This window comes from Mytilus californianus, unplaced genomic scaffold (genome assembly GCF_021869535.1).
Source record: "Mytilus californianus isolate M0D057914Y unplaced genomic scaffold, xbMytCali1.0.p SCAF_1, whole genome shotgun sequence".
In the NCBI taxonomy this organism is placed as follows: domain Eukaryota; kingdom Metazoa; phylum Mollusca; class Bivalvia; order Mytilida; family Mytilidae; genus Mytilus; species Mytilus californianus.
This window is the reverse complement of record NW_026262581.1, coordinates 4015299-4043212: the sequence shown is the minus strand read 5'-3', so window position 1 is coordinate 4043212 and position 27914 is coordinate 4015299. Positions and strand designations below refer to the sequence as shown.

Genomic DNA, 27914 nt, shown 5'->3' with positions numbered 1-27914 from the left:
AAAACCAAGAATATGTGACTCTTAAAAAGCAGGAAGAGTAATTAATTAAAAAGCAACAAAATTATTCTGTATAGGTACAAAAAAAAAAAATTAAAACCACAAATCATGACACTGAACTGATACAAGTCATGAATATATGAGACATACATGTATATTATAGAAACCTTATGTTATGAATAATTTTATATATATAAATTTGTGTCATGGCGAAAAAATACCATCATATAACTTATGAAATGTCAAACAAATATTTTAGTCCATTCTTTAAATTTAACTTATATCAATTTATCAAAGTTTTGATATCACCATATAATACCTGTTGAAAGAAATTTCCTAATGAAAAATTGCTGTTTTTTTAAGCAATTTTTTTTTTATTGAAGCTTATAAACTATCAATATTTTGATTTTTGTTAGAAAATTATTAATGACCCCGGTAAAATCAATGAAAACATTTATCAAAGTGAATAATTATGATAAATTCATCGTATAATTTAGTCATGTGAATACTACTTCATGTCCAGAAGAAGAAATGAGTTTGAAAATAAAAATGTCTTTATAAAGTATTATTATACTGCCTTCCAGGATTTTAAAATGAAATATATACAAACACCTATAGTAAAATGTTCTATTTTAATTACTTACAAAGCTATCCATCTTGAAGATACATGCTTTGTCAGATCTTCCTGTGTGAGATAGCTATCACATCCTTTATAATATATAAAGAGTTGTCCTTTCTAAACATTGGCTGGTCCAGTTGGAGGTTCCAAGGGTCGAGAACTCACTTTATTCAGATATCTTTTTTAAAATCATGAAAAAATTGACAAAAAGTAGGCTGGATACCCTCTACCTCTCAATTTTATGGATGATAAATTACATTAATGGGCATGTGCTATAGGTTTATGGTATTTTTTTTCTTTTCAGTAGTGTTACATTTGTTTGTAGTGGTCCATATAGAATACTTCGATTTTCTTTCAAAAAATAATGCTAACCACTAAACCATGTAAACCAGATATTGGCCAGGGATTCACTGTGAATGTAATGTTTCATTTTCATTTTTATTATACCCCCGCATTTTTTGTCGCATCTTTCTCAGGAACTACATCATAAGGATTTCTGAAATTTGGTTTCAGGGTTTATATAAGTCAGCTATACCGTGTGATGTGTTTTCAGATTCATCACTCAACAACAAATGCATATTTGGGGTGGTTGTATCATCAGTGAGCAATAGCTCGCAGTTTCACTTGTTCATTTAAACTTTGGTTCAATAAGAATACCCTCACTTTAGAATTGATTCTTTTAAAAAAAAAACCAGTTTGAATGTTATTTTCATGTGCAACTCTGTATGATCCTATCATATTTCAAATAGATTGGATGTAGTACAGACATTGACATAGACTTTCTTATTTAAATAAAGAACTAATAGAAACTGATGTTTAGAATGTACCATAAAATGTATGAATATTAATGAATGCTTTGTTTGTGATTACAATTTGCTTAGAGTACACAATGATAGTTTTCAACTCTTCAGATATTGGAGGAAACCTCGAAATATTTATACTATAATAGTGCAGATTGATTACCATTGTCAGCTGTCACATAAAATGTTTGTTGCACTTTTCTCATTAACTACAACTCAGAGCTTCCAGAAAGTTTGTATCAAGTTTTAAGTGAGCTAGCTATATGTTCTGATGCATTTTCAAATTCATCGCTCTACATCTTCCTATTTACCCAATACTCATACACTCTTACACATTATTGCCATGTATAAAATTTCATGGAATTTTTCTCAGGACCTCCCTATCAGGGCTTTCTGAAATTTAGGAACAAGCCTCATGTGAGCAATCTATACTGTGTGGTGTGTTTTCACATCTATGACATGTTAACTTCATATTTACCGATAACTTAAAGTTGGGTATCATTTGTTATCAATAACTCACAGTTAAACTTGTTTTTGAATTTGAATATCTACTTTAGAAACCAAGTCTCCTGGCAGAGCATCTGATTTCCAAATTTTGAGAAAAAATCTTATTTCTCTAATTCCCTTAACTATGACTAAGTTTGATTGTCTGATGAAAAGATGGATACTTAACCGTACAGTTTTTGGTCAACAAATTGATTGTTCAAACAATATGGAATGCAGTGTGCTTAACTAAATGTCACTTGTTTTAGCTAATTTGTTCATTAGTGATGATAAATTAAATTCATTTGAATGTAAGATTTAACTAAAAAATATTAATAATGATACTTAAAAAGGGATATTACATATAAACAGTTGAAGAAGGTTTTACGCCAAATCTCCTCTAAAAATTTGTCTCCGCCTTTAAGGTTTATAGAATTGACACCTGCATAAATCCAATTGAGAAACACTAGTAAAATCAACTTATCTTGGGGAGACCCTATTTGTAGGATTATTTGTTTCCCCCTTTTGTGACCCTACAGTGATATTTTTTTTTACAGAATAGTAATGGAATGTTCAAAATGCTCATTGATTTTACGAAACACCTGACTATGTGTCTGATTTCTTCTTCATTCCCCAATATTTTTCTTTGAGAAAAAGAATAATATGAAACCTTAGCTTGTAGTATAATTAGTAAGTGGAGACCATTTTTTATGTGGTGTTGATTTGACCATTATGGATGTCTTGTAATATTGGTTCAGTTGAAAAGCTGTCGCCCAAGAAACTGTTTATCTGAGACTTCTCCTGAAAAACCTAATACCAAGTCATTTGTTCAAATGCCAGGATAATAACTGCCAGTAATTATTGGTCAGAAATCTATTATCTTTTTCGGTCCTTTGCCAATTTACACAAATAAATGATTAATTCATACTGGATTAGCATCTTGTCTCCTGTCATAAAGGAAATTGATATTGATTCACTGTGAGATTTAAAACATAGGATCTTTGCAGTTCTTGGGGGGTATATCAACTTGCGCAGGTGTCCAAGTTTCATGTTTTTAACAAAAGGTATAATTGTGGCACTGACTTTCTAGTTTTGTTCTTAAATACCATGTTATAATAAATAGTAACGCATTATTATTAGCTCACCTGGCCCAAAGCGTCATGTGATGAGCTTTTCCCATCACTTTTTCGTCCATCGTTAGGTTTTTTTCTTTAAAAATCTCCAAAAGTCGTCAATGGATTAAAACCAAAGTTTGTGATTTCCATCCAGGTTGATCAACCAACATGGCCGCCATGTCTTATAATAGAACAAAGGGGTCAAACTACAGTTTTGGCTAATATTTCTAAAACTATTGCAATTAGAAAGAAACTGACAAGGTAAAAAAGATGGCCATCAAAACAATATCTATATACCCTGAAGTGATCTGCATCAGAAGATTTATCCACCCTGAAAATTGGAGAAAAATTTAATTATTCATTTTGGAGTGATTGCCCCTGAAACAAAGATTTCTTTTCAATTTTTTGCAGTTGTTGGCTGTTATCATGAAAAGTATAAGAGTTAGGTTCTTAGGGCAACAATCTGCTCTATCACTCTCTCAGCTATGTGTAATATTTATATATTGATGTATTTTGGTTGGATACAAAATCATTGCATTCCTATTGAAAGAAGTCATATTTTTGTACCCCTTCCCAATCTGTCAACACACAAAAAGTTGCATACTTTGTTAGATCTTGTAGCAATATTAAGTGGGCTCATGTTATCTCAAAGTTGATCAGACTGATACCTTGAGATAACATAATTTTTTGAGATATTAGGAGTAAATAAAACAAAAAAATTATCAATTGGGACAGACATTTAACTCTGAGATAAAAGAAGAGATAAAGAAGGCAGACTATATCTAGAAATGCATGTGAGTATTATTTTCTGGTCCATTTTGTTTATCCCAACTTATTCCCTTTGATTTAATTTAATAGTTTTACCTTGTTCAGAAACGACTTCAATTTGTCATCACAATTCTTCAGATAGGGTTTATTGGCATTTCCATGAAAATTGATATATTTTTATAGATTCTATTCTGAAAATGTGAATTAATTGTTCATGTTTTGATAATTTTCATTTGTCATTCCCGATAATTTTGTTTTTTCCTGAAGTTGGGGCATCTATAGTGTTTTGACACATTCTTCTTTTGTTTGACCCATTTCCAAATTAGTCTCTTTGAACAGTTAGAAAAAAAATATGTTTGAGTTGCAGCATGATTTTAATTTTCTGCAGCGATTTCATGCAGACATAACAAAAATAGTCTGAACCACTACCTTGTATATGGTTGCAGAAAGAAAGATAGACATGGTAACACTATATACTTCAGCTGTCATTAGGCACACCTCACCTGATATACATTTTGTTTTGACTAGAAGTTTACTGTTGCTATTTTGTACAATGAGTGGTTAACTGTAATATGATGTTTTTATCAATATACATTGTATAAGCCAATATGAATCCCTAATATTTCATATTTCTGAATAGCTGTTATAATTTCAGGAAACATTTTAGAAATATCAATCTGCTTTCTATGTATAAGTATTGTTTGTTACTAAAATCTGTGAAAGACAGGTAAATTGACTTTTAATAAACAGAAAACTTGACATTGTGGAACAAAATAAATACAATAAACTATACCCAAAGGAGATTTTACTGGAAAATTCATTTCACTTTACTGTTTGAATATGCTTTCTATTGAATTACGAACTTATGGAAAAAGCCTCAGTATTATGACTGTTTGTCAGGTCTGGCTGCAAAATTCTTTGTTTAATGGTGTCAATGTGTAAATGTGAGATCTGTTTCCAATAGCTAATTTACTATTAGGTGCTATAAAATTACGACTAGCAATATAAAGCTCTGAATTCTAAGCTATCTATAATAATGAGGACAGAATAAACGTTTCAGTGTATGATAGCAGATCATGTTCATTGTTGGATTAATTAGAGAAATATGCACTGTATTGAGTACATTGAGATTATAGTAATACTAATTAAAAAAATAGGTAGGTTTCATTTATTAGTTATTTCTTATGTTAAATGAAGATTGAATAATTACAGTACTCCTACATGGTTTGCTAATAATAACTACCTATTTTTTTTATATTGATAGCTAATGCATTTGTATAATAGATATACTGTCATGGGGGATAGAAGTGTTTCTAGAACTATTATATAACTTGATTCAAGACTTGAATATTCAGTTTTGTCTTTGATTTTTATACGACCGCAAAAATTAAAAATTTTTTGGTCGTATATTGGTATGACGTTGGCGTCGTCGTCGTCGTCGTCTGGCGTCGTCCGGCGTCGTCCGAAGACACATTGGTTTTCGCACTCTAACTTTAGTTTAAGCGAATGGATCTCCATGAAATTTTACCATAAGGTTCTATACCATGAAAGGAAGGTTGGGATTGATTTTGGGGGTTATGGTACCAACAGTTAAGGAATTAGGGGCCAAAAAGGGGCCAAAAATAAGCATTTTTGTAACTTCCAGACAATAACTTGTGTGTAAGTGTATGGATCTCTCTGACATTGTACCACAAGGTTCCATATCACATAGGGAAGGCTGTAATTGATTTTGGGGGTAATTGCCTCAAAATTTTAGGAATTAGGGGCCAAAAAAGGGGCAAAAAACAAGCATTTTTCTAGTTTCATGACAATTACTTGTGTGTAAGTGTTTGGATATTTCTTAAATTGTACTACAAGGTTCCATATCACAAAGGGAAAGCTGGAATTGAGTTTGGGGGTAATTGCCCGAAACGTTTAGGAATTGGGGGCCAAAAAGGGGCCAAAAGTAAGCATTTTTCTAGTTTCCAGACAATAACTTGTGTTCAAGTGTATGGATCTCTCTGAAATTGTACTGCAAGGTACCATACCACAAAGGGAAGGCTGGGATTGAGTTTGGGGGTGATGAATCATAAGGGGGTTCAAAAAATTTGGGGGGGGGGGATTTTTTTTTTTTTTCTTTTTTTTTCTTTTTTTCCTTTTTTTTTTCTTTTAAAATTTTCCATTTTAAGTTGGTTATTTCTGATTTATATTTAAAAGCAAATAATAATGATATGGTAGGAGATGCACACCAAACAGGATGTGTAAATTATTATACAATAAGTATTGTGCAATAGCAAGAAATTTTCAATTGCACAGTATTGCACAATAGCAAGAAATCTTCAATTGCACAGTATTGCGCAATAGCAAGAAATCTTCAATTGCACAGTATTGCGCAATAGCAAGAAATATCCAATAGCACAATATTGCGCAATAGCAAGAAATTGTCAATTGTACAGTATTGCGCAATAGCAAGAAATATTCAATTGCACAGTATTGTGCAAAAGAATATACTTCGTATAAATTGCTTATTTCTTGATCAATTTCAATGGGGTTTTATTCTTGAATTCTTGGGGTTCTTAAATATGCTGAATCTAACCATGTATTAAGTTTTTGGATTTTGGGCCCCGTTTTTAAATTGGTCCACATTGAGGTCCAAAGGGTCCAAAATTTAACTTTGTTTGATTTCAATCAAAAATTGAATTATTGGGGTTCTTTGATATGCCGAATCTAACCGTGTATTTAGATTCTTAATTTTTGGTTCCGTTTTCAAATTGGTCTACATAAAGGTCCAATGGGTCCAAAATTAAACTTAGTTTGATTTCAACAAAAATTGAATATATGGGGTTCTTTGATATGCTGAATCTAAACATGTGTTTAGATTTTTGATTATGGGCCCAGTTTTCAAGTTGGTCCAAATCGGGGTCCAAAATTAAACTTTGTTTGATTTCAACAAAAATTGAATATATGGGGTTCTTTGATATGCTGAATCTAACCATGTATTTAGATTTTTGATTATGGGCCCAGTTTTCAAGTTGGTCCAAATCGGGGTCCAAAATTAAACTTTGTTTGATTTCAACAAAAATTGAATATATGGGGTTCTTTCATATGCTGAATCTAACCGTGTATTAAGTTTTTGGATTTTGGGCCTCGTTTTTAAATTGGTCCACATTGAGGTCCAAAGGGTCCAAAATTTAACTTTGTTTAATTTCATCAAAAATTGAATTATTGGGGTTCTTTGATATGCCGAATCTAACCGTGTATTTAGATTCTTAATTTTTGGTTCCGTTTTCAAATTGGTCTACATAAAGGTCCAAAGGGTCCAAAATTAAACTTAGTTTGATTTTAACAAAATTGAATTTTTAGGGTTCTTTGATATGCTGAATCTAAACATGAGTTTAGATTTTTGATTATGGGCCCAGTTTTCAAGTTGGTCCAAATCGGGGTCCAAAATTAAACTTTGTTTGATTTCAACAAAAATTGAATATATGGGGTTCTTTGATATGCTGAATCTAACCATGTATTTAGATTTTTGATTTTTGGGCCCAGTTATCAACTTTGTCCACATTGAGATCAAAAGGGTCCAAAATTAAACTTTGTTTGAATTCATCAAAAATTGAATTCTTGGGGTTCTTTGATATGCTGAATCTAACCATGTATTTAGATTTTGGATATTGGACCATAATAGGTGAATGTCCAATTTAAAATTTTTAAGTTCTTAGACCACATTCATTCTGTGTCTGAAACCTATGCTGTGTCAAATATTTAATCACAATCCAAATTCAGAGCTGTATCAAGCTTGAATGTTGTGTCCATACTTGCCCCAACTGTTCAGGGTTCGACCTCTGCGGTCGTATCAAGCTGCGCCCTGCGGAGCATTTTATTTTTTATTGAAGTCTAAATTTCAATAAACGTAATATTTTCTTCCAACAGGTTGAACTGGGCAATTTTTGTAATGAAGTCATCCAGCCATAGTCACGACAATTGTAAATAGTCATAATTTTCTCGTCTTCTTTGTTTTGGCCAGAGATTTTTCTGCTTTTTAGCTAGGTGTTTATTTCAATTGTGTATCACCGAAAAATATTATATATGATTTGTCTCATTGTTGTTGACCTTCTTGTGACCTTTACATTTTTACCTTTGACCTTGTGATGAAATTTTTGGTTTTAAGATAATGTGCACTGATGCAGTTTAAGGGTAATAAGGATTTTTATGGCTGTTTCAAAAACAAGTAGATCATTTATGGACACTTATTTCCACTTTAGATTTGAATACTTTATCTGTACTCATTTTATCTTATGTTCTTTTAATGTACAGTTTCCTAGTCCACTGATCAAGATTACAAAGGGAGGGTTGACATCTAAGAAAATTCCTAGTTCAACCCTGTGACTGTCATATCTTCACGTGTCTTTCCCAAGTCAGGATCTAACCAATGGTTGTCTTTTGTCATATCTTAATGTTTTTTTTTGTCACTTAGAAATTTAAGTGTATATGGCAGGTCTGTGATTATTTGTGTATGAATTATTCAAAACTTTTATATAACTCCAGATATTTAATAGACACCTGTCTATTTTTGAAGACTGTATTTTGTGCCCTAGATGTCTTTGGTATTTTTTGTCGTTGGGTTGTTGTCTCATTTAGGTACACCCCACATTACCTTTTATTCATATTGTAACCTGTAACCTGTTGGAGTGTTTTATTTCTGATTTTTGTTTTATCTATTTCATTCCCTGTACAACAGGTAATACCTTTTTAAATAAATATAGTCACACAGGTTTATCAGTAATGCACATAAATGCACATATATATACAACATGAGTTTATCTAAATTTGGTTATAAATATTACATCGTTATTAATGTGACAGTTTTGTTTGTACATGTATAATGGTCCTGAAGACGCCGATTACATGTCGACCAATAAAAGTCGCAGTTTACTTAAGTGTTGTTGTCAATTTAGCATGTATAATGCTTGAAAAATGCATACAAAGTTTAATCTAGTATCAAAATTTCTGAATAACAGATTTTAAAATTTTTATGGAAAATTAATATTTTTCTGTTTGAATAAGTCTCTTTTTGAAATACACTAAGAATTTTGTCACATGTGCTTAAAACCATGTATTGAAATATAGCTAATAGAGGGATGACAATGATAATATTGTCTGCAATCACACCCATTTCAAAGTAAAACAAAACAGTTCCTTTTGCTGTACGGTGTACCTGTTACTTTTTGCCAGTCATAGAGTTTCATAAAATAATAAGAGGCCTAATTGTCTCGAACACTTGTAATTTTTGATTGTCAAGCCCCCCTCCCAGCATGCTCAATCAAACCAAAACAAAAGTTTGGAAAGCCAAAAATATATATGTTCAGAGACTACCCAAACCATAAGGGATTAAACCATTAAGGTCATAGAGCTTTGGATAAGGTAGTTGTTACTTATTAATTTTAGTAAAATTACATAATTGAATTTATGAACTGGATTGATTCTTGTTGGTTGTTTAACATCCAGTGGTAAATATCATACATGTTCAGGACAATCATTAAATAGAAATTTCACGGAATGGTAGTTAACAAAGATACCTATTTACGTAGAATGTTAAAATGCATATAGTTATATGAATCAGTTGAATTATTTCTTGGGTTGAGGGTGGACTGAGATGAATGAAAGGTTGAAGGCAGTTGATGCTGCATTAGATTTAGTAAAGGTTTTTGGAAAAGGTTTCATGGACCAGGAACAATTATGCAGTATTGGGGTATTAATACTGGAAATGATTTGTTCACGGCCACCTCTTTTCTTTTCAGTATAATTGCAGAACATGTTTGGAAGCTTGCCTTAAATAAGTGATGTTAAAAGCATACGAAGAGTACTTATGAATGCCAAAAGCTATCACTTAGTTGTATGATAAAGAGAAGATAATCGTATAATTATCTCATTATATCATGGAATATAAACATTGAAGAAGGACAAGTACTCAAACTTATTGATAAGTATCAGGCTTAACAAAACACTGTTGGAATTTTAATCACCTTAATTGCTTGTGTTTCTCAGCAGGATTCTAGTATTTGCTTATAAAACCATTTTCTGAAGTACCAAAGAAACTTAAGGTATAGACTATTAAAAAAAAAAAAAAATCAAGGATATACTTCATTCCAATGGGAATGAAATACTTAGTTTTATATATAATAAAATTTAATTGTATTATACCTGCTTAGGTCAGCACTTAAGTCAAATATGTGGTAAAAATTATTAAAAGTGAAATGACACCTGCATTACTTTGATTATGGAATTCATTCACCTCAACTCACTCTTGCTATATCTAATTTTAATAGGGACCTATTTTAGACCTTGATATCATACCCCTTCTCACTAAATGAGTGGTAAACTGGAATGACCTTGCCCCTCCGTTCTTCTGTCCTAAATTTTCATTACACATTACTTACTTCTGTATTCAGAATTTTTTTTATATTTGGTATAGAACCATATAATGTTTAGTTGTATTGCATAAAGATTTTCAGATCATCCTAAGAGTCACTTCCTGTTTGAAGATTCTTTGAATGGTATTACAACCATTGAGAATATAATTTGTGTTTACACATTTCCCAGCTTCTGTATTATGGAATGCTGTGGTATTTGTTCTGGAATTGTATATTGATGAGTTGTACTGTGTAAACAATTTCCTGATCTGTCAGGAAGTCACTTTCTGTTTGACAATACTTTTAAATTTTATTATACCCACTTAGCATGGAAGTTTTTATTTATGTCTTATAACAAATGGCATCACATATAACTGCTTCTTTTTTGTTGTTGCAGGAAGCAACGTCTATAAATTTTAGCTCTCCCATAGGCATCTGGACAGGTGACAATATCCCAAAAAGTTGTCATAGTTTGGTTAAGAATTAATAATATAACCATATTATTTTGGTATATTTTCAGGTTTATGATGTAGAAGAAATATTTATTTGAAAATGGAATAAGAAAAAATGATAAGCAGATAGATGTTTGTATGGAATTAGCATTATAAACCCATGTGTTGACATTAACATCCATGCTTCTACTGAACATCAAACTGACAATTAATTAGCTTTCTATAAAGGTATGGTGTATTTTAATTTAAGAGTTCGGTAGACCAACTTAATTATATGCTATATTAGTTCATTACTTTCCTTTAATTAAGGGCTGACATGTTTACCTCCGCTGACTTAACTCCTAGTGGGATACCTTACAGTTCCTTAAACTTGAGATGTGTAGTTTAAAGTTGAAGGTTAAGCTTACAATAGTGATTAAATGCCTGATATTTTAAACCATTCAGACTTGTCCACACCAGGACAGTATTGGCTTAAAAAAAGCCTTTACTCTGTAGAATGTTGGGCATAACTCCATTCAAAAGCTTTATAGAAGGAAGTCCTTTTAAAATTTAAGCTTTGTCCATTAATAAGGAACATCAAAGTATTTTATTAAGATAAAGATGATTTACAATAAATTATAACATTGAATTACCCATAATATAATTATATGATATGAAATTCATTGAATATTTCTTCAAGGAAGTTATCAACAGAAAGTATGACTTCATCAGACTTCTGTGTAACGGAAAATATGAAGTATGTTAAGAAGATACAATTTTATATGAATGAAAAGGGATGTTCGGCGTATGTCAATGGGACAATGAAACTAATAGCAAAAAAGGCATTAAGAGGTTGTCAACAAAAGACAGGACTGGTATCTATACACAACCAGCGATGAGATTCTTGACTTGGAAGGGGCATATAAACATGTAATGCTCTCACTATATTAGGACATTCAGTGTTTTATATTGTTTTCCTATAGATATTTCGGGATGAATAGCTACCTCTCAATGATAAAACCCTGTAGCCCTTTTTACAAAAATCTTGCGACAACTTGAAATTGATAATTTTATACTGATATGCTCTTGACATACAATTGTCCTGAAAATGAATGAAATATTTGCCACTGGACATTACATAACCAACAATCGATCAGTCTTGACATACAAGTATTTCTCTCATCAGCTTATTTTGGGTGAAATTCAGTGGAGTTAACTTGATTAATTAGATATAATGAAGATAGATGAAATAAAATTGCAAATTGCTGTAGAAACATTGCACCAGAGGGAATACATTATATAGTAACTGTATAGGGATAATTGAAAGGGGAATGAAAAAATAAAACAAATATTGAAAAACTTTATTTTAAAGTTTGATGACTATCCCAATGTCATCATGATTATTTGCAACTATGTTTTGTCTCACAAAACAAAATGCTCATAATTCTAAGATAGAACATAATGTTGAATTTTATCATTCATAACATCTTAAAAGATCACAAGAAAGAGATATTTTTAGATGAAATTCAAAAATTTTAATAACCTAGATAAGACATGCTCTAAGTAACATACTTTTTGTATCATATCTAGTGATCTAAAGAGGAAATGTTTTAAATCAATTTTTCGAATGATATGCACAATCCGTTTTGTTTTTAACTGACTGAACTTTGTTTAATCCACCCACCACATGTGACAGTAAAACTTCCTTTTCCAATGTACATTCCACTTTATTTAAGTTTCATTGTCACACAACGGTTTATACTATGTATACATCAAAAGTAATAGAATATCTCTTTTAATATGCAATAAAGCAGTTTGAATTAAAATTTATATGAATATAGTAAATGAGGTGAGAATAAAAGTTGTATTAACATATCAATCTATCTATAAACATGTACATGTATAGAGTCTATCTTGAAAAATCAATTTTAGCTCTAAGCAATACAATGAAAATAATGTTCATTGTTGAAAAGTTTTTACATTGAATTTGGCTTGTAGAAAAAAATCTGGAATGATATTTGCTATAATGTTCAATACAATTTGGACATGTTTAACCCACAGGCTGTATTTTACATTAATATACTGATGACTTTTTCATCTATCCTTATGCTTCTGAAAGGTATGTTCTTTCTGCATTTAATGGGTAAAATAGTTAACATGATATATATTTCAGATGGTATTTATATTTTATGCATTGATGCCTTATGCTCATCACTTTTCATCTGAAATCTAAAATACCTGTTGACCTTGTTCTCAATTTGATGCTTCAATGAGTTTTAAAATATGTTTTATAGAATTTTTGAAAATGTTGGGCTGACAGTTTTAAGTGCTTTTGATGCCCATCGTCAGGCAACCTCTTTTAATTTATTGGACTGGGGAAAAATATGAAATAAGAAATCTTTTTACTGACTGAATAATCTTTTGCCTGCCTGAAGACTGATTTTATAAAATGGAAACCACAAATACTTCATTATGACCACGTGTCAGACTGAAATAGTTAAATGATGAAATTTGTGTTAAGTTTTTATTATTATTATGATTGAATCAAAACTATATTTATATTTGTCTATAGCGTCCCAGCTAGTCCAAAATAGTGGAATGCAACTCCCCTTTGCCCTTTTTGTGCTTTCTACTGACATATCTGTGAACCGCCCTGTCCTTATAGTTTTGCATCTAGGAAGAGAAATGCTTTACAATGCTAAAATAATCATATCATCTGCAGTGCAACATGTTACAGGAGGCCTCGGTGGCCGAGTGGTCTCAGTAGTCAAACTACTGTATCACTAGCCAGTCAACACTGAGGTAGTGAGTTCAAATCCCGCACAGGGCAGGTGCACTCGGCTCCAATCTTAATTGACTAGGATTGTCAGTTTTCCTACCGAAGGTCCGTGGTTCTCTCCAGGTACTCCGGCTTCCTTCACCAATAAAAACTGACCGCCATGAAATAGCACAATAGTGTTGAAAGTGGCATTAAACACCAATCAATCAATCAATCAATCAAACAAATCAAAGTACAAAGTAATACAAGGGGTTTGTCCTGTCTTTTAAACTCTCTCAAGTGTACAATTCTTGCCAGATTTATATGAAATTTATATCATAGGTTTATATCAGCAATTTCTTGGACAAGTTCGAAAATCAGTAATGATTAACTATTTTTAAAAGAATTATGCCCCTTGAAAATATTAATTAATATGTAGAAAATTGCATTGTAAGCACTCTCATGTGTATAATTCTTGCCAGATTTTTATGAAATTTATATCATAGGTTTATATCAGCAATATCTTGAACAATTTGGAAAATCAGTACTGATCAACTATTTTTGTCTTGCCTTGACGGAGTCAAAAAGCGAGACATAGGTATGCTGTTTCCGGCGTCGGCGGCGTCTACAATGTATTAATTTGTGATTAGGTCTAGTTCATGGTGAACCACTAGTGGTAGGTCAATGATATTTGGTATGCAGTTGTATTAGCATTGGCACATATCATTACCATGGAGATTATTTGGCCCCGCCCACTCAGTCAAGGTCTATTGACTTTGAAACTTTGCTTAGTTTACATGTATTAGTTTGTGATTAGGTCAGTTTATGGGGAACCACTAGTGGTAGATCAATGATATTTGGTATGCAGTTGTATTAACATTGGCACATCTCATTACCATAGAGATTACTTAGCCCTGCCCCCTCAGTCAAGGTCTATTGACTTTGAAACTTTGCTTAGTTTACATGTATTAGTTTGTGATTAGGTCAGTTCAAGGGGAACCACTAGTGGTAGGTCAGTGATATTTGGTATGCAGTTGTATAAGCATTGGCATATCTCATTTCCATGGAGATAATTTGGCCCGCCCCCTCAGTCATGGTCTATTGACTTTGAAACTTTTGCTTAGTTTTCATGTATTAGTTTGTGATTAGGTCAGTTTAAGGGTAACTGTTAGTGGTAGGTCAATGATAATTGGTATGCAGTTGTATAAGCATTATCACATCTCATTTCCATGGAGAATATTTGGTCCTTACCCCTCAGTTATGGTCTATTGACTTTGGAACTTTTGCTTAGTTTTCATGTATTGGTTTGTGATTAGGTTAGTTTAAGATGAACCACTAATGTCAATGATATTCGGTATGCAAATGTATTGGCATTTGCAAGTTTCATTTCCATGGAGATTATATAACCCCACCCCCTAATTATGGTTCATTGACTTTGAAACTTTTACATAGTTTACAAGTTAATGTTTGTGTTTAGGTTTGTTTAAAGGGAACGACTTATGAAAAGTCAATGGTATTTGGTTTGCAGTTGTATTAGCATTGGCACATCTCATTTCCATGGAGATTGTTTAGCCCTGTACCTTCAGTCATGGTTCATTGACTTTGAATATTTGCATAACTTACATGTTAAAGTATTGCTATTTTAATTTCAACATTTGCATTATCAAAATAACAATTAGGCAAGACATATCTCTGTGTTAACAGTTTATTAATAGAATTATGCCCTTGAAAATATTAATTGATATGTAGAAAATTGCATTGTAAGCACTCTCATGTGTACAATTCTTGCCAGATAATTATTAAATTTATATCAAAGGTTTATATCAGCAATGTCTTGGACAAATTAGATTAATCAATACTGATGCCTTTTTTGAAAAGAGTTATGCCCCTTGAAAATGTTAATCATGTTGAAAATTGCATTGTAAGCCCTCACAAGCCTTCATTTCTTGTAGGATTGTTAAAAAAATTATATTAAAGGCTTATGTCTGCACTGTGAGACAGAATGGAAAATCAGCACTGGTCAATTATTTTTACAGGAGTTATATCCCTTACTGGCTAGATAGAAATGTTTATTCTATAGAAAATTGCATTGTAAGCACTCTCAAGTGTACAGTTCTTGCAAGATATTTATAAAATTGATTGTAAAATCCTATAAATCCAGCAAAAATATATTTATTTGTTCTATTATTTCAACTTTTTATGTATAAACATGATTAAATTGTCCCTATTCAGAGAAGAGCCGTGCTTCCGTGGCCTTAATCTAACAACTGTGCCTCATGCTTGAACACTTGTCTATGTCTTTTGTCAAGGTAGTACATGTCAGTCTGACAGGATCACTTTCCATTGATCTCATTTCTTTAGTTAACCATTCACATGATCTAAATGGTTTGTTCAGTTTCTTACTAAGTTACTTTCATTTGGTCAAGTGTAACAGCGGTCAGTCCTAAACTAATGAATGATAAAATCTTTATTGCAAAACAAACAATATATTCTACATATAATGCCAACATGAATAGGCAATAACAGAGAAAAATATAACTTTATGAAATGATATGAGACCTAATAGTCCATGCAGCTTGTTACATAGATTCATAGTTTGATAATGAAAGATTTACAGGCCACCTTAAGTAGATAGACAAGCTTTTTAGGATGATGTTAAGTTTGTAACAAAGTTCATATTCTCAGTAAGTGGGTAGCCTGTCACCTGTATTTGATTTATGTATATATCCACATGCTTAACAAGGGTAATCTGACCTTGACTTCATTGGCATTGTTTGCAGGCTAGTTTAACTTTTCTTCTTATATATTCATCACTCAAATTATAAATTAAAAAAAAATCTAAAAGGCAACGATGGGGCATTAATAGGAATAGATGACTTTATTTAGACAAATCAACGAGAATCTATATTTTTGTAAAAGATTCAGTTTTGTATGTTTTGAAATTTTCCCTTTTTCAAATATTTTTTTTAATTTCAATTTTGACATCTCCCCTTTTAAACTGTTTAAACTTCCTATATATACATACTTGGTTAAAGGTGATTAACTGATCCTTCCTTGTTAAAATTTTAAAGTAAATGTGCTTTTGTGAAGTTTATTGAAATAAACATTGAAATGGACTATTTATGAAAAGTTCTGACATTAAAACCACTGAAGAGCGAAGGTATGAGATATTTCAATTATTTGTATATCTATGTAAACATTTGGTTATTTGACCTAGATTTAACATTACTGGGTGAGTGATGTATACATCTCAGGTGCTTTGAATTTATGGACCATTAAATAACATTCATTTATTTTGATTAAATATCTGTCAGTATATATCTATTTTTGTAAGAATTTAATCAAATATTTAATCCTTTAAATGGCTATAAACACATATTTGTTGAAAATAAAACCTAATTGTGATGTTGTCACCCATACACAAGTATTTTTATCCCCTTATTATTATGATTTAGATATATGTGCTAAAAAATAAACGAAATACTGATCAAGTACCATATTTACTAAAAAGTACTAATACTAAAGATGTGGACAAAATGAAACTATTTTGTTAGCTTGTATGTACTCTCCTCTAGTCTCCTAGGACATTTTTAATGGATATTTTATTCAGCTCAATGGGCATTTAATCAGTTTAACATATCCTTATGGGTATGTGTTATTGTGAAAAAAAAATCATGTAGTCTGGATGGGGGATTATTGCTGTGGATTAGGTTTATACTGTGTCAGCATGCAATTACAACTTCCTTGAGGGGGTAAATGTTTAAATTTGTTTTATTGCTTTTGATGATGACATCTAGATGGAGAATTATTGTGATGGATTAGCCATTACAATATAAAGCTTTCTACACTGAAGTCACAGCTAATTGAGAAGTGGGAACGATAATCATTTTGGAACTTTCATTCTTCAGAGATTTCAGAAAGGAGCATTATTATAGTTGCCAGGGATTAGCTTTAGGTTCATAATGGATCAAAAAGATTACATTTTGTTGGATTTTTAAGAAGTTGGGTTGAGTAAAAATATAGAGAAAACCATAATTTTTGTTCTTTCACAGAAAAATGTAACAAAAATGTTTTTTTTTATACATTTGGCCAAATTGGACAGTATGAGAATGAAAAATTTAATATTTACCAGACTTTTCTTTATAGACAAAAAACACTTTTGGTTAAATTTACCACATCATAAATGAGAAATGTATCAACAATGAGCAAAACTCATACTGTATAGTGATTAGTCAGCTGTGATAGGCCCAGACATGACAAAAAGTGAATCAATTCAAACGAATAAAAAGACTGCCCGATTTATGACAATTCTCACATTTTTATATGTTAAAACTTTTCATCTTTTAATTATAGGCCTGTAAATTAAGACTGCTTTTACACTTCTGCATTATTTTAATTGATCTAAATAAAACCAGTTAGCTTTCACATTACTTGACATTGTGATGATCTCTATGGATCTGATCTAATTTGAGCCATTATATTTACACTGCAAGAAAAATGCAATCTTTCTAACTTAATTACATATGAAACTATAAAAATTATTGTGTATAAATAGTAAAAAAATACTCTGTTTTCAATAGCTTTATCCGTCCTCAACAGTCCAGGGGTGACTTCCTGAAGTCAAGAATTCTATTTCATATCACTGTATATTCTAAGGAATATTTTGAGATTTCAACTAGGTGAGTTCTTAAGTTTATTTTGTATCCTCTCATCTACTCATAGCTCTGTCAAAAGGACTGTGGGGGGGGGGGGGGGGGCGGGCAGGCATGCGCTGGTGGCGGCGGCGGGCCTCAGTAGTCCATCTTGTCCATGTATAATCTTAAGTTCATTTTGTATCGTCTCATCTACTCATAACTCTGTCAAAAGGACTGTTGGGTCCATCTTGTCCGTGTATAATCTTAAGTTCATTTTGTATCCTCTCATCTACTCATAACTCTGTCAAAAGGACTGTTGGGTCCATCTTGTCCATGTATAATCTTAAGTTCATTTTGTATCCTCTCATCTACTCATAACTCTGTCAAAAGGACTGTTGGGTCCATCTTGTCCATGTATAATCTTTTTTATGTTGGTCTTCTGTATGCATTCTACCAAACTGTAATAACTCACACTTGAAGTTTTGCACTGCTGTTTATATTGTTTTGAATTATTCCTACTCGTTTAGATAGATCTCTGCATTTACATTTGAGGTAAGTTCAATTCACTTTAGATCAATTCAAATAAAACTACCTCTTGAAGTGCTTTAGTTTAGATCAATTGAAGGTGTATTCAGAGCGTTTACACTTCATGGACTTAAATTAGCATTAAGTTAACTGATCTAGTTTAAATCTATCTTAGAATGTCCAGGTGTAAAAAGGGGTCTAAGCCTGTTGAAACTATTTGGTGCCATGCTGGTTATTTTGAAATATGTCAGTTGATATTTATGACACTGCTGTGTCTTTCAGTTGAAATATGTCAGACAATCCCTGCCAATTTAGTTAATCATGATCCTTTATAAAAAAATGTAGCATGGTTGAAATCTAATTTGAGTAACCTGTAAATATCCCTATCCCAAAAATGAAGAGTATAAATATCTGTCATCCAAAGCATAAAAGATATAAATATTCCACATCCCAAAAGGGCCTTTGTTACCTACTGGCATCAGAAGTTGGTTGTTTATGGGCGATATTGGCTGTTCAGTCGATCTTCATTATAATCTTATGATTAACTATTTTTTTCATTTTTCATTAGTTTTTTATACGACCGCAAAAATTAAAAATTTTTTGGTCGTATATTGGTATGACGTTGGCGTCGTCGTCGTCGTCGTCGTCCGGCGTCGTCCGAAGACACATTGGTTTTCGCACTCTAACTTTAGTTTAAGTGAATGGATCTCCATGAAATTTCACCATAAGGTTCAATACCACGAAAGGAAGGTTGGGATTGATTTTGGGGGTTATGGTACCAACAGTTAAGGAATTAGGGGCCAAAAAGGGGCCAAAAATAAGCATTTTTGTAACTTTCAGACAATAACTTGTGTGTAAGTGTATGGATCTCTCTGACATTGTACCACAAGGTTCCATATCACAAAGGGAAGGCTGTAATTGATTTTGGGGATAATTGCCTCAAAATTTTAGGAATTAGGGGCCAAAAAAGGGGCAAAAAACAAGCATTTTTCTAGTTTCATGACAATAACTTGTGTGTAAGTGTATGGATCTCTCTGAAATTGTACTGCAAGGTACCATACCACAAAGGGAAGGCTGGGATTGAGTTTGGGGGTGATGAATCATAAGGGGGTTCAAAAAATTTGGGGGGGGGATTTTTTTTTTTTTTTTTTCTTTTTTTCCTTTTTTTTTTCTTTTAAAATTTTCCATTTTAAGTTGGTTATTTCTGATTTATATTTAAAAGCAAATAATAATGATATGGTAGGAGATACACACCAAACAGGATATGTAAATTATTATATAATAAGTATTGTGCAATAGCAAGAAATTTTCAATTGCACAGTATTGCACAATAGCAAGAAATCTTCAATTGCACAGTATTGCGCAATAGCAAGAAATCTTCAATTGCACAGTATTGCGCAATAGCAAGAAATATCCAAAAGCACAATATTGCGCAATAGCAAGAAATTGTCAATTGTACAGTATTGCGCAATAGCAAGAAATATTCAATTGCACAGTATTGTGCAAAAGAAGATACTTCGTATAAATTGCTTATTTCTTGATCAATTTCAATGGGGTTTTATTCTTGAATTCTTGGGGTTCTTTAATATGCTGAATCTAACTGTGTATTAAGTTTTTGGATTTTGGGCCCCGTTTTTAAATTGGTCCACATTGAGGTCCAAAGGGTCCAAAATTTAACTTTGTTTGATTTCATCAAAAATTGAATTATTGGGGTTCTTTGATATGCCGAATCTAACCGTGTATTTAGATTTTTAATTTTGGGTCCCGTTTTTTAAATTGGTCGACATTAAGGTCCAAAGGGTCCAAAATTAAACTTAGTTTGATTTTAACAAAAATTGAATTTTTGGGGTTCTTTGATATGCTGAATCTAAACATGTGTTTAGATTTTTGATTATGGGACCAGTTTTCATGTTGGTCCAAGTTGGGGTCCAAAATTAAACTTTGTTTGATTTCAACAAAAATTGAATATATGGGGTTCTTTGATATGCTGAATCTAAACATGTATTCAGATTTTAGATTTTTGGCCCAGTTTTCAAGTTGGTCCAAATTGGGGTCCAAAATTAAACTTTGTTTGATTTCAACTAAAATTGAATATATGGGGTTCTTTGATATGCTGAATCTTACCATGTATTTAGATTTTTTATTTGTGGGCCCGCTATCAAAATTGGTTCATATTGAGGTCAAAAGGGTCCAAAATTAAACTTTGTTTGATTTCATCAAAAATTGAATTATTGGGGTTCTTTGATATGCCAAATCTAACCGTGTTTTTAGATTTTTAATTTTGGGTCCCGTTTTTTAAATTTGTCTACATTAAGGTCCAAAGGGTCCAAAATTAAACTTAGTTTGATTTTAACAAAAATTGAATTCTTCGGGTACTTTGATATGCTGAATCTAAACATGTGTTTAGATTTTTGATTATGGGACCAGTTTTCAAGTTTGTCCAAGTTGGGGTCCAAAATTCAACTTTGTTTGATTTCAACAAAAATTGAATATATGGGGTTCTCTGATATGCTGAATCTAACCATGTATTTTGATTTTGGACATTGGACCATAATAGGTAAATTAAAAAAATTGAAGTTCTTAGACCACATTCTTTCTGTGTCAGAAACCTATGCTGTGTCAAATATTTAATCACAATCCAAATTCAGAGCTGTATCAAGCTTGAATGTTGTGTCCATACTTGCCCCAACTGTTCAGGGTTCGACCTCTGCGGTCGTATCAAGCTGCGCCCAGCGAAGCATTTTATTATCAATTATATCTTTCATCATGTTCCTTTCCTTAAGTGCAAAAAAGTCAGACCTGTTACGTGAATTGTTGAATGTAAACATCAGTGTGGGTGCTTATTGATATAAATATCTATTTCCGGCACTTGATCTTACTAGTAAAAAAAAGTGGGGGTATACTATTTTACCTCTGTCTGTCCTTCCTTCCGTCCATCCGTCTGTCTGTCCCATGAATATATTTTGTCGCATTTTTCTCAGGAACTACATCATAAGGGTTTCTGAAATTTTGTTTCAGGGTTTATATAAGTCAGCTATACCCTGTGATGTGTTTTCAGATTCAGCATTCAACAACTTCCTGTTTACCGTCAAGTATTTGGGCAGGGATATCATCAGTGAACAGTAGCTCACAGTTTCACTTGTTATATTTTATACATGGTAACAGTTTACACTTTTACAGTATGATTTCTGTTGCTATGTTGCTTTGGTCTCACAATGATGTTTGGTGCCAGGTTTTCTTCTGTATTTTTTATTGCTCTTTTGCAATTGTCTTGTAATGATATTATTTGGTGCCAGATTTTCCAGGATGACATATTTTTACTTCAAGTAGAAAAGTCGATTTTCAAACAAAAGATATTGTTTCTTGTTAGGAGGATTGATGTTCTATAAGATTTGTAAAGTGAATCTTCAAACTTAGTCAATACATTTGATTAATACTCAGAATACTCAGGAAACTTAACAAATGCATTATGTTCAAATTCAATGCTTGATTGAATTGTTGGCTCATATTTCAAACATCAAACATCAGCTCGTGAGGTGCTCATCAATTTTTCATAAGGCTAATTATCTTAACATGAAAACATTTATTTCTGCATCAATATTGGTATATATGGTCTAACAATTTCTATGTCTTATATGTACTTAAAGACATGTGAATTAATTATTTAGAAAGACTATTTTCACATATTATTTAATTTGTTACTAGTTGAATAAGATAAGAATTTTATAAAATAAGAATTTTATTAATCTAATCAAGAACCCATAAAGGGCATCATTTACAACAATATTAAGCACAATATGATTGGAAAAAAGAAAAACTAGATCCTAATATAATACTATCATATATTGGACAGGATCAGAGCCTAACACATCATGTGTCTTACATAACTATAACAATAATTTCATAATAATTAAATATTATTTTATATATTTTGTATCCACCTGGATCTTATTTCTAAACACTTAATTATATAATTGCCTAGGCACATAAGAGTTGGTAAATGCTCATTTGTAGCAGCCAGAAATATTTTTTATCCTTGGGTAATTCTTTAAAATTATTACAAAAACTGTTTACTTTATCCCATAATAATTTTCTCTGTTCGTTATATAAAGGACAACTTACTATGAAATGGGTCTCATCTTCAATTGAATTTGAATTTGAATATGATGAATAATTTAAAATCCTCAAAAAAAAGTAAATTTTTTTACTGTTCTTGTGTTAGAAAACAATGTGACATTATTTATACATCTATCATACATTGGAGCTCTACAATGTTATAGTAAAAACAATAAGCATTCAAATCATTAAAAACTTGTCACATGTTCACTGTGATGGTGTGGGATAAAAATTCATCCATAAATGATAAAATCGTGAGGTGCTCATCAATTTTTCATGCCTGCCTATCATCGGACAGAAAAAGCCTAGTTCTTCCATTGATGCTGTTAACAAAGTGATATTGCCTGTCATGTAGTCGGATTCTTAATGGTAAAACTTATTACCCGGAATGGAAAAACTTCCAATAGTGTCTGTCAGGATGTCACAAGCAGATTGTTCATTTTTTATTGAACACCTAATATATTTGACCTAAACTTGACTGATGTATTGTAGAGAATTAAGCTTCAGGTTTGTTTGAACTCTAATTAGATTGCAATGAAAGTAAAATGTTTGATGATATATATGCTTAATATACTCAAATTGTAACCATCAACTCTGAAGTAGAAAGCAGTTTTTGAATGAAATATTTTGAAATAGGAGAAGCACACAAATTAATTTTCAAATAGTCAATAAAAAATATCGATTATTTTCTGTAATTCTTATCCATTGAATTAGATTTCTAATTCCCCTTTTGTTTGGCACATCTGATTGTTCAGCAAGATAATGAAGCAAAATAAAGTATTTCATTATGTTTTTTTTTTTAGTTGTTCTCATATAAAAGTGTCCATGAGAGTTGGTTCATTGATGATAAAAGTGTTCTAATTTGTAGACACTTATGTCATTAAAAGCAAAAAAGCTCATAAATCAGAAAAAAAATAAATCTTTTTATGACATTAAAGGTCTATTATATTGCAGGCTTAAATTTTCAAATACTATTAAAACTGCTGAATTGGATTGTTAGGTCTATCACCTGTAAATTCAGAAAACAAATTTAACAACACAAGGATCATCCCAATAATTAAAATTTCACATTTTATTATGCCTGTGTATGGGACCTATTATGGTATATTGTTGTCTATCCATCCGTCCCTCCGTCATCAACATGTTGGACATTAACTTAAAAACACTTTAATCAATTTTCATGAAACTTTGGTGAATTGTTTATATCTATTGACATAAGCTCCCTTTGGATTTTTATAAATTTTAGATTTTACTTTTCTGAGTTATGGGATTTTATTCATAAAAAAGGGGGGATTTTCTAGTTTTTGGTTGATTATCAAAAATGCTTTGAACAGTTTTCATGAAACTTTGGTGACTGGTTTATATCTGTCAAAATAACCTCCCTTTAGTTTTTTTTTATAAATTTCTGATATGACATTGAGGAGTTATTGAACTTTATTCATTGAAAAAGCAACGGGCATATCATGTGCTCATGGCCAGCTCTTTATTTTTTTTGCTAATGATATTCTTTTATAATAGATATATTCAAACTTTATTTTCATGTAAATCAACTAAAATGATTTGTGACTAAATCAAACATAGAATTGTATTTTATCTCACATTATTTGTTGTTGTTAAAGATTTGAATGATTAATGGATGCATTTAAAACTGGATTTACAGGCTTTTCTAAGATGAGTTACCAGTTTCTTTGCCACTTGATAGTAGACAAAAATGAATTTAGAACTGAATACCTGCTCTTTGTAAATGTACAAGAACCACTGCTTCAGGAATAGGAAACATTGCTAGATAGCAATGACAATATTTTATATTATCTGATGTTACATTTCGAAATGAAATTATATACATCAAATTGATAAAATTTTATACAACGCATTATATTTCAAACAGATTTTGTTTTTTATTTTCATTTGAAATATTGATCCTAACGATTGTTCAAATGACAAGGATTTATAATATATTATCAAACAGGACTTATATCAAACAGGAAGAACAAAAATGTCATACTGAACTATCAAATAGGCAACCATGTGCTATACATTTTCCTTTTGAACCTCAAAATAAGCTATGATTAAATATTTAAATGTCCTGAAGAAAAAAATGAAGAAATAGCTTGTTGAAAAAATATATATTTCTTCAACACAAATTAAAAGCTTACGCCTAACTGCAACTTCATTTAGACTTCATATAAGTGTAATGGTAAATTTTGACTTCTTCAACATTTTTTTCAATATAATAACTATATAAGTTGTATCCTTTTGGTTTTGGGGCTTCCTTTTTATGCCCCACCTAGGGGCATTATGTTTTTTGGTCTGTGCATTCGTCCCTCCGTTCGTCCATCTGTCCCCGCTTTTGGTTAAAGTTTTTGGTAAAGGTAGTTTTTGATGAAGTTGAAGTCCAATCAACTTGAATCTTAGTACACATGTTCCCTATGATATGATCTTTCTAATTTTAATGCCAAATTAGAGTTTTGACCCCAATTTCACGGTCCACTGAACATAGAAAATGATAGTTCGAGTGGGGCATCTGTGTACTATGAACACATTCTTGTATATTTTTATTTTGCTTCGAAAGCCATTGGTCTTAGTGTAATCAATTAAATTATTTAAGAAAAAATATGTCATTCTGATGATGCTGAGATTAAGAACAGTTATAAAATTATGAGAATTCTAATTCTAAAAATTAAAAAATTGCAGGACTTGATCATTAGAGATGGCGGGAGGAGTTGGATTTATACGAGTGAAACTTCTCCAGGTGGAGAAAGGGAGTTCAATGGACTCAGTAACCCCAATGTTTGACCCTTACGTAGCTGTAAATGTGAAGGAGTCTGTTCAAACACCAGGTAATGAAATGTACCAGAATAAGTGTAGAAATTGAGAGTTATTACTGATATGGTGATATACCCACTGAGTAAGTCACATGGAAGATCACTGTGTTATTACCACGGATTAAGTCACAAGGAAGGCCACAGTACAAGAAGTATGGTGGATAATTTAGAGGCAACAGTATATTACCAATGTTCAAATCTCAAAAACCATTAATTAGAAGATACATGTACAAATCAAGGTTAAAAAAGAAATGAAAAAAGAATGAGGGAATGCATGAAAAAAGACTTAAGATAAAATCGCATGAAAAAAGACTAAGATAAGTGTGGGTGATAAGCAGCATTCATTTAGTTCCCATGATGTGATAACAAGATTATCAGTAATAATGATTATTAATTCTGTAACTGAATAAACTAATAGACATGTATATAAAAAAAGTACAATCATCATTTATGAATCTATCTAGCATGGATCAAACTTTCAAAAGCTACACCAAAATAGGATTTTGTTTGGTAAACAATGTTCTATGCAACAAGAATTCAGCCAATGACGTTACAATATCATTTTCATTATTAATACATCGTGACCTATATATATCCTAAAGATTCTGCAACAGTGAATTACATACCTCTCTACTATGATAGTAGAAACAGTTATTAAAGGTTTTTAACTGATGGATTTACTCAACAGAAAGAATCATTTTGACCTGAGATTGTAGGGAAAGTTAATCATACTCAAATGGGTCTCATCAAATATTGATGATAAATTATTAAATATAAATACATGAGCAAACAAAAGCTTCAATTGTGTGTACTGCTGTTTAATACTAGTTTAATGATGATGCCAGAAAATAATGTAATTAAACTACTGTATGATGCAAAAGGGTAATATGAGGGCACCTACCTGGTGTTAATAGCACAGTGAAAAATCTGAATGAATATTATAAACACATGTTTACACTAAGGTATCTTTTTGTAACTTTTAACAGTAGAATAATAAATTTGAAACATCATATACTTCAAGCTGATGACTTAAGTACTGGCCTGCTTACCCAATGATACTTAATTTTATCATCTTGTTTGCGGATTAAGTCAAAGAAATAGGGATGTTACGTCATCCAGCAGCTATAAGGGTTTATATAAAGCTTCATGTTTTAGAAAGTAGAAGAGCTTGATAGTCCATATCTAGTATACAGGTGCTTTCTGGTCTGTGTTTTCCCTCTGACATATGCCCATTGTCCTCGTCCTCATTCTCATGGTTCAATGACCACTTAAAAAAACTGTTTTTATATGGTAAATTGAATGTGTTATTAAGTCTGACAATGTTCATTTGGTTGTGTCATTTAAATTTTATGATTAGTCCCATTTTCAGCTACTTGTAAGTAGTAGGTCCACTAAATCAAGCGTACAGAATGATTGTAAGGTGTTTGTCTGTTTGGGTTCATCTGACCAGCTCTTTACATCTTTACATGTAAAAATTAAGGTAATGAACAAAATCATACGATTTTTATACCCACACTTTAAATAAGGGGGGGTATACTGTTTTACCTCTTTCTGTCCTTCCATCAGTCCATCCGTCAGTCCATCCGTCAGTCCGTCCATCCCATGAATATTTTCGTCCCATTTTTCTCAGGAACTACTTGACAAGGATTTCTGAAATTTGGTTTCAGGGTTTATATAAGTAAGTTACACTGTGTGATGCTTTATCAGATTCATCACTCAACAACTTCCTGTTTACCGAACACTTGTATTATTTTACACATGATAGCCAAGTTGAAAATTTTCCTCACATTTTTCTCAGGAACTACTTGACAAGGATTTCTGAAATTTGGTTTCAGGGTTTATATAAGTCAGCTATACCCTGTGATGCCTTTTCAGATTCATCACTCAACAACTTCCTGTTTACCGAAATATTTCGGCGGGGGTATCATCAGTGAGCAGTAGCTCACAGTTTTACTTGTTTTTATACGACCGCAAAAAAATTTTGTGGTCGTATATTGGTATGACGTTGGCGTCGTCGTCGTCGTCGTCGTCGTCGTCGTCGTCCGAATACAAATTGGTTTTCGCACTCTAACTTTAGTTTAAGTGAATGGATCTTTTTGAAATTTTACCATAAGGTTAAATACCACAAAAGGAAGGTTGGGATTGATTTTGGGGGTTATGGTACCAACAGTTAAGGAATTAGGGGCCAAAAAGGGGCCAAAAATAAGCATTTTCTAGTTTCCAGACAATAACTGTGGAACGGTGTATGGATCTCTCTGAAATTATACTACAAGTTTCCATACCACAAAGGGATGGTTAGGATTTGCTTTGGGGGGTTATGGCTCAAACCGTTTAGGAATTAGGGGCAAAAAAGGGGGAAAAACAAGGTTGTCCTGGTTAATGGACAAATACTTTAGTACAAAACATAATTTAAAGCAGTGAAAGGGAGATAAATCAAATACATCATTGAAATTA

The 27914-nt window shown here is 31.8% G+C and overlaps 1 protein-coding gene across 4 annotated transcripts in view; it reads left to right on the top strand.

Annotated features, from left to right (window-relative positions):
* The window catches only part of LOC127739366 (protein kinase C delta type-like), a 99164-nt gene that overhangs the window by 17279 nt on the left and 53971 nt on the right, over positions 1–27914 (top strand). For 3 of the 4 annotated variants that reach the window (XM_052251090.1, XM_052251066.1, XM_052251074.1), the window contains exons 2-3: positions 10692–10851; positions 25330–25475. In XM_052251090.1, coding sequence (XP_052107050.1) covers positions 25346–25475 — 130 coding nt within the window. In that variant the 5' untranslated portion in view covers positions 10692–10851; positions 25330–25345. Of the gene's footprint in view, positions 1–10691; positions 10852–16370; positions 16521–25329; positions 25476–27914 lie in introns of those variants that run through there. The other variant, XM_052251080.1, reaches the window with a different exon arrangement.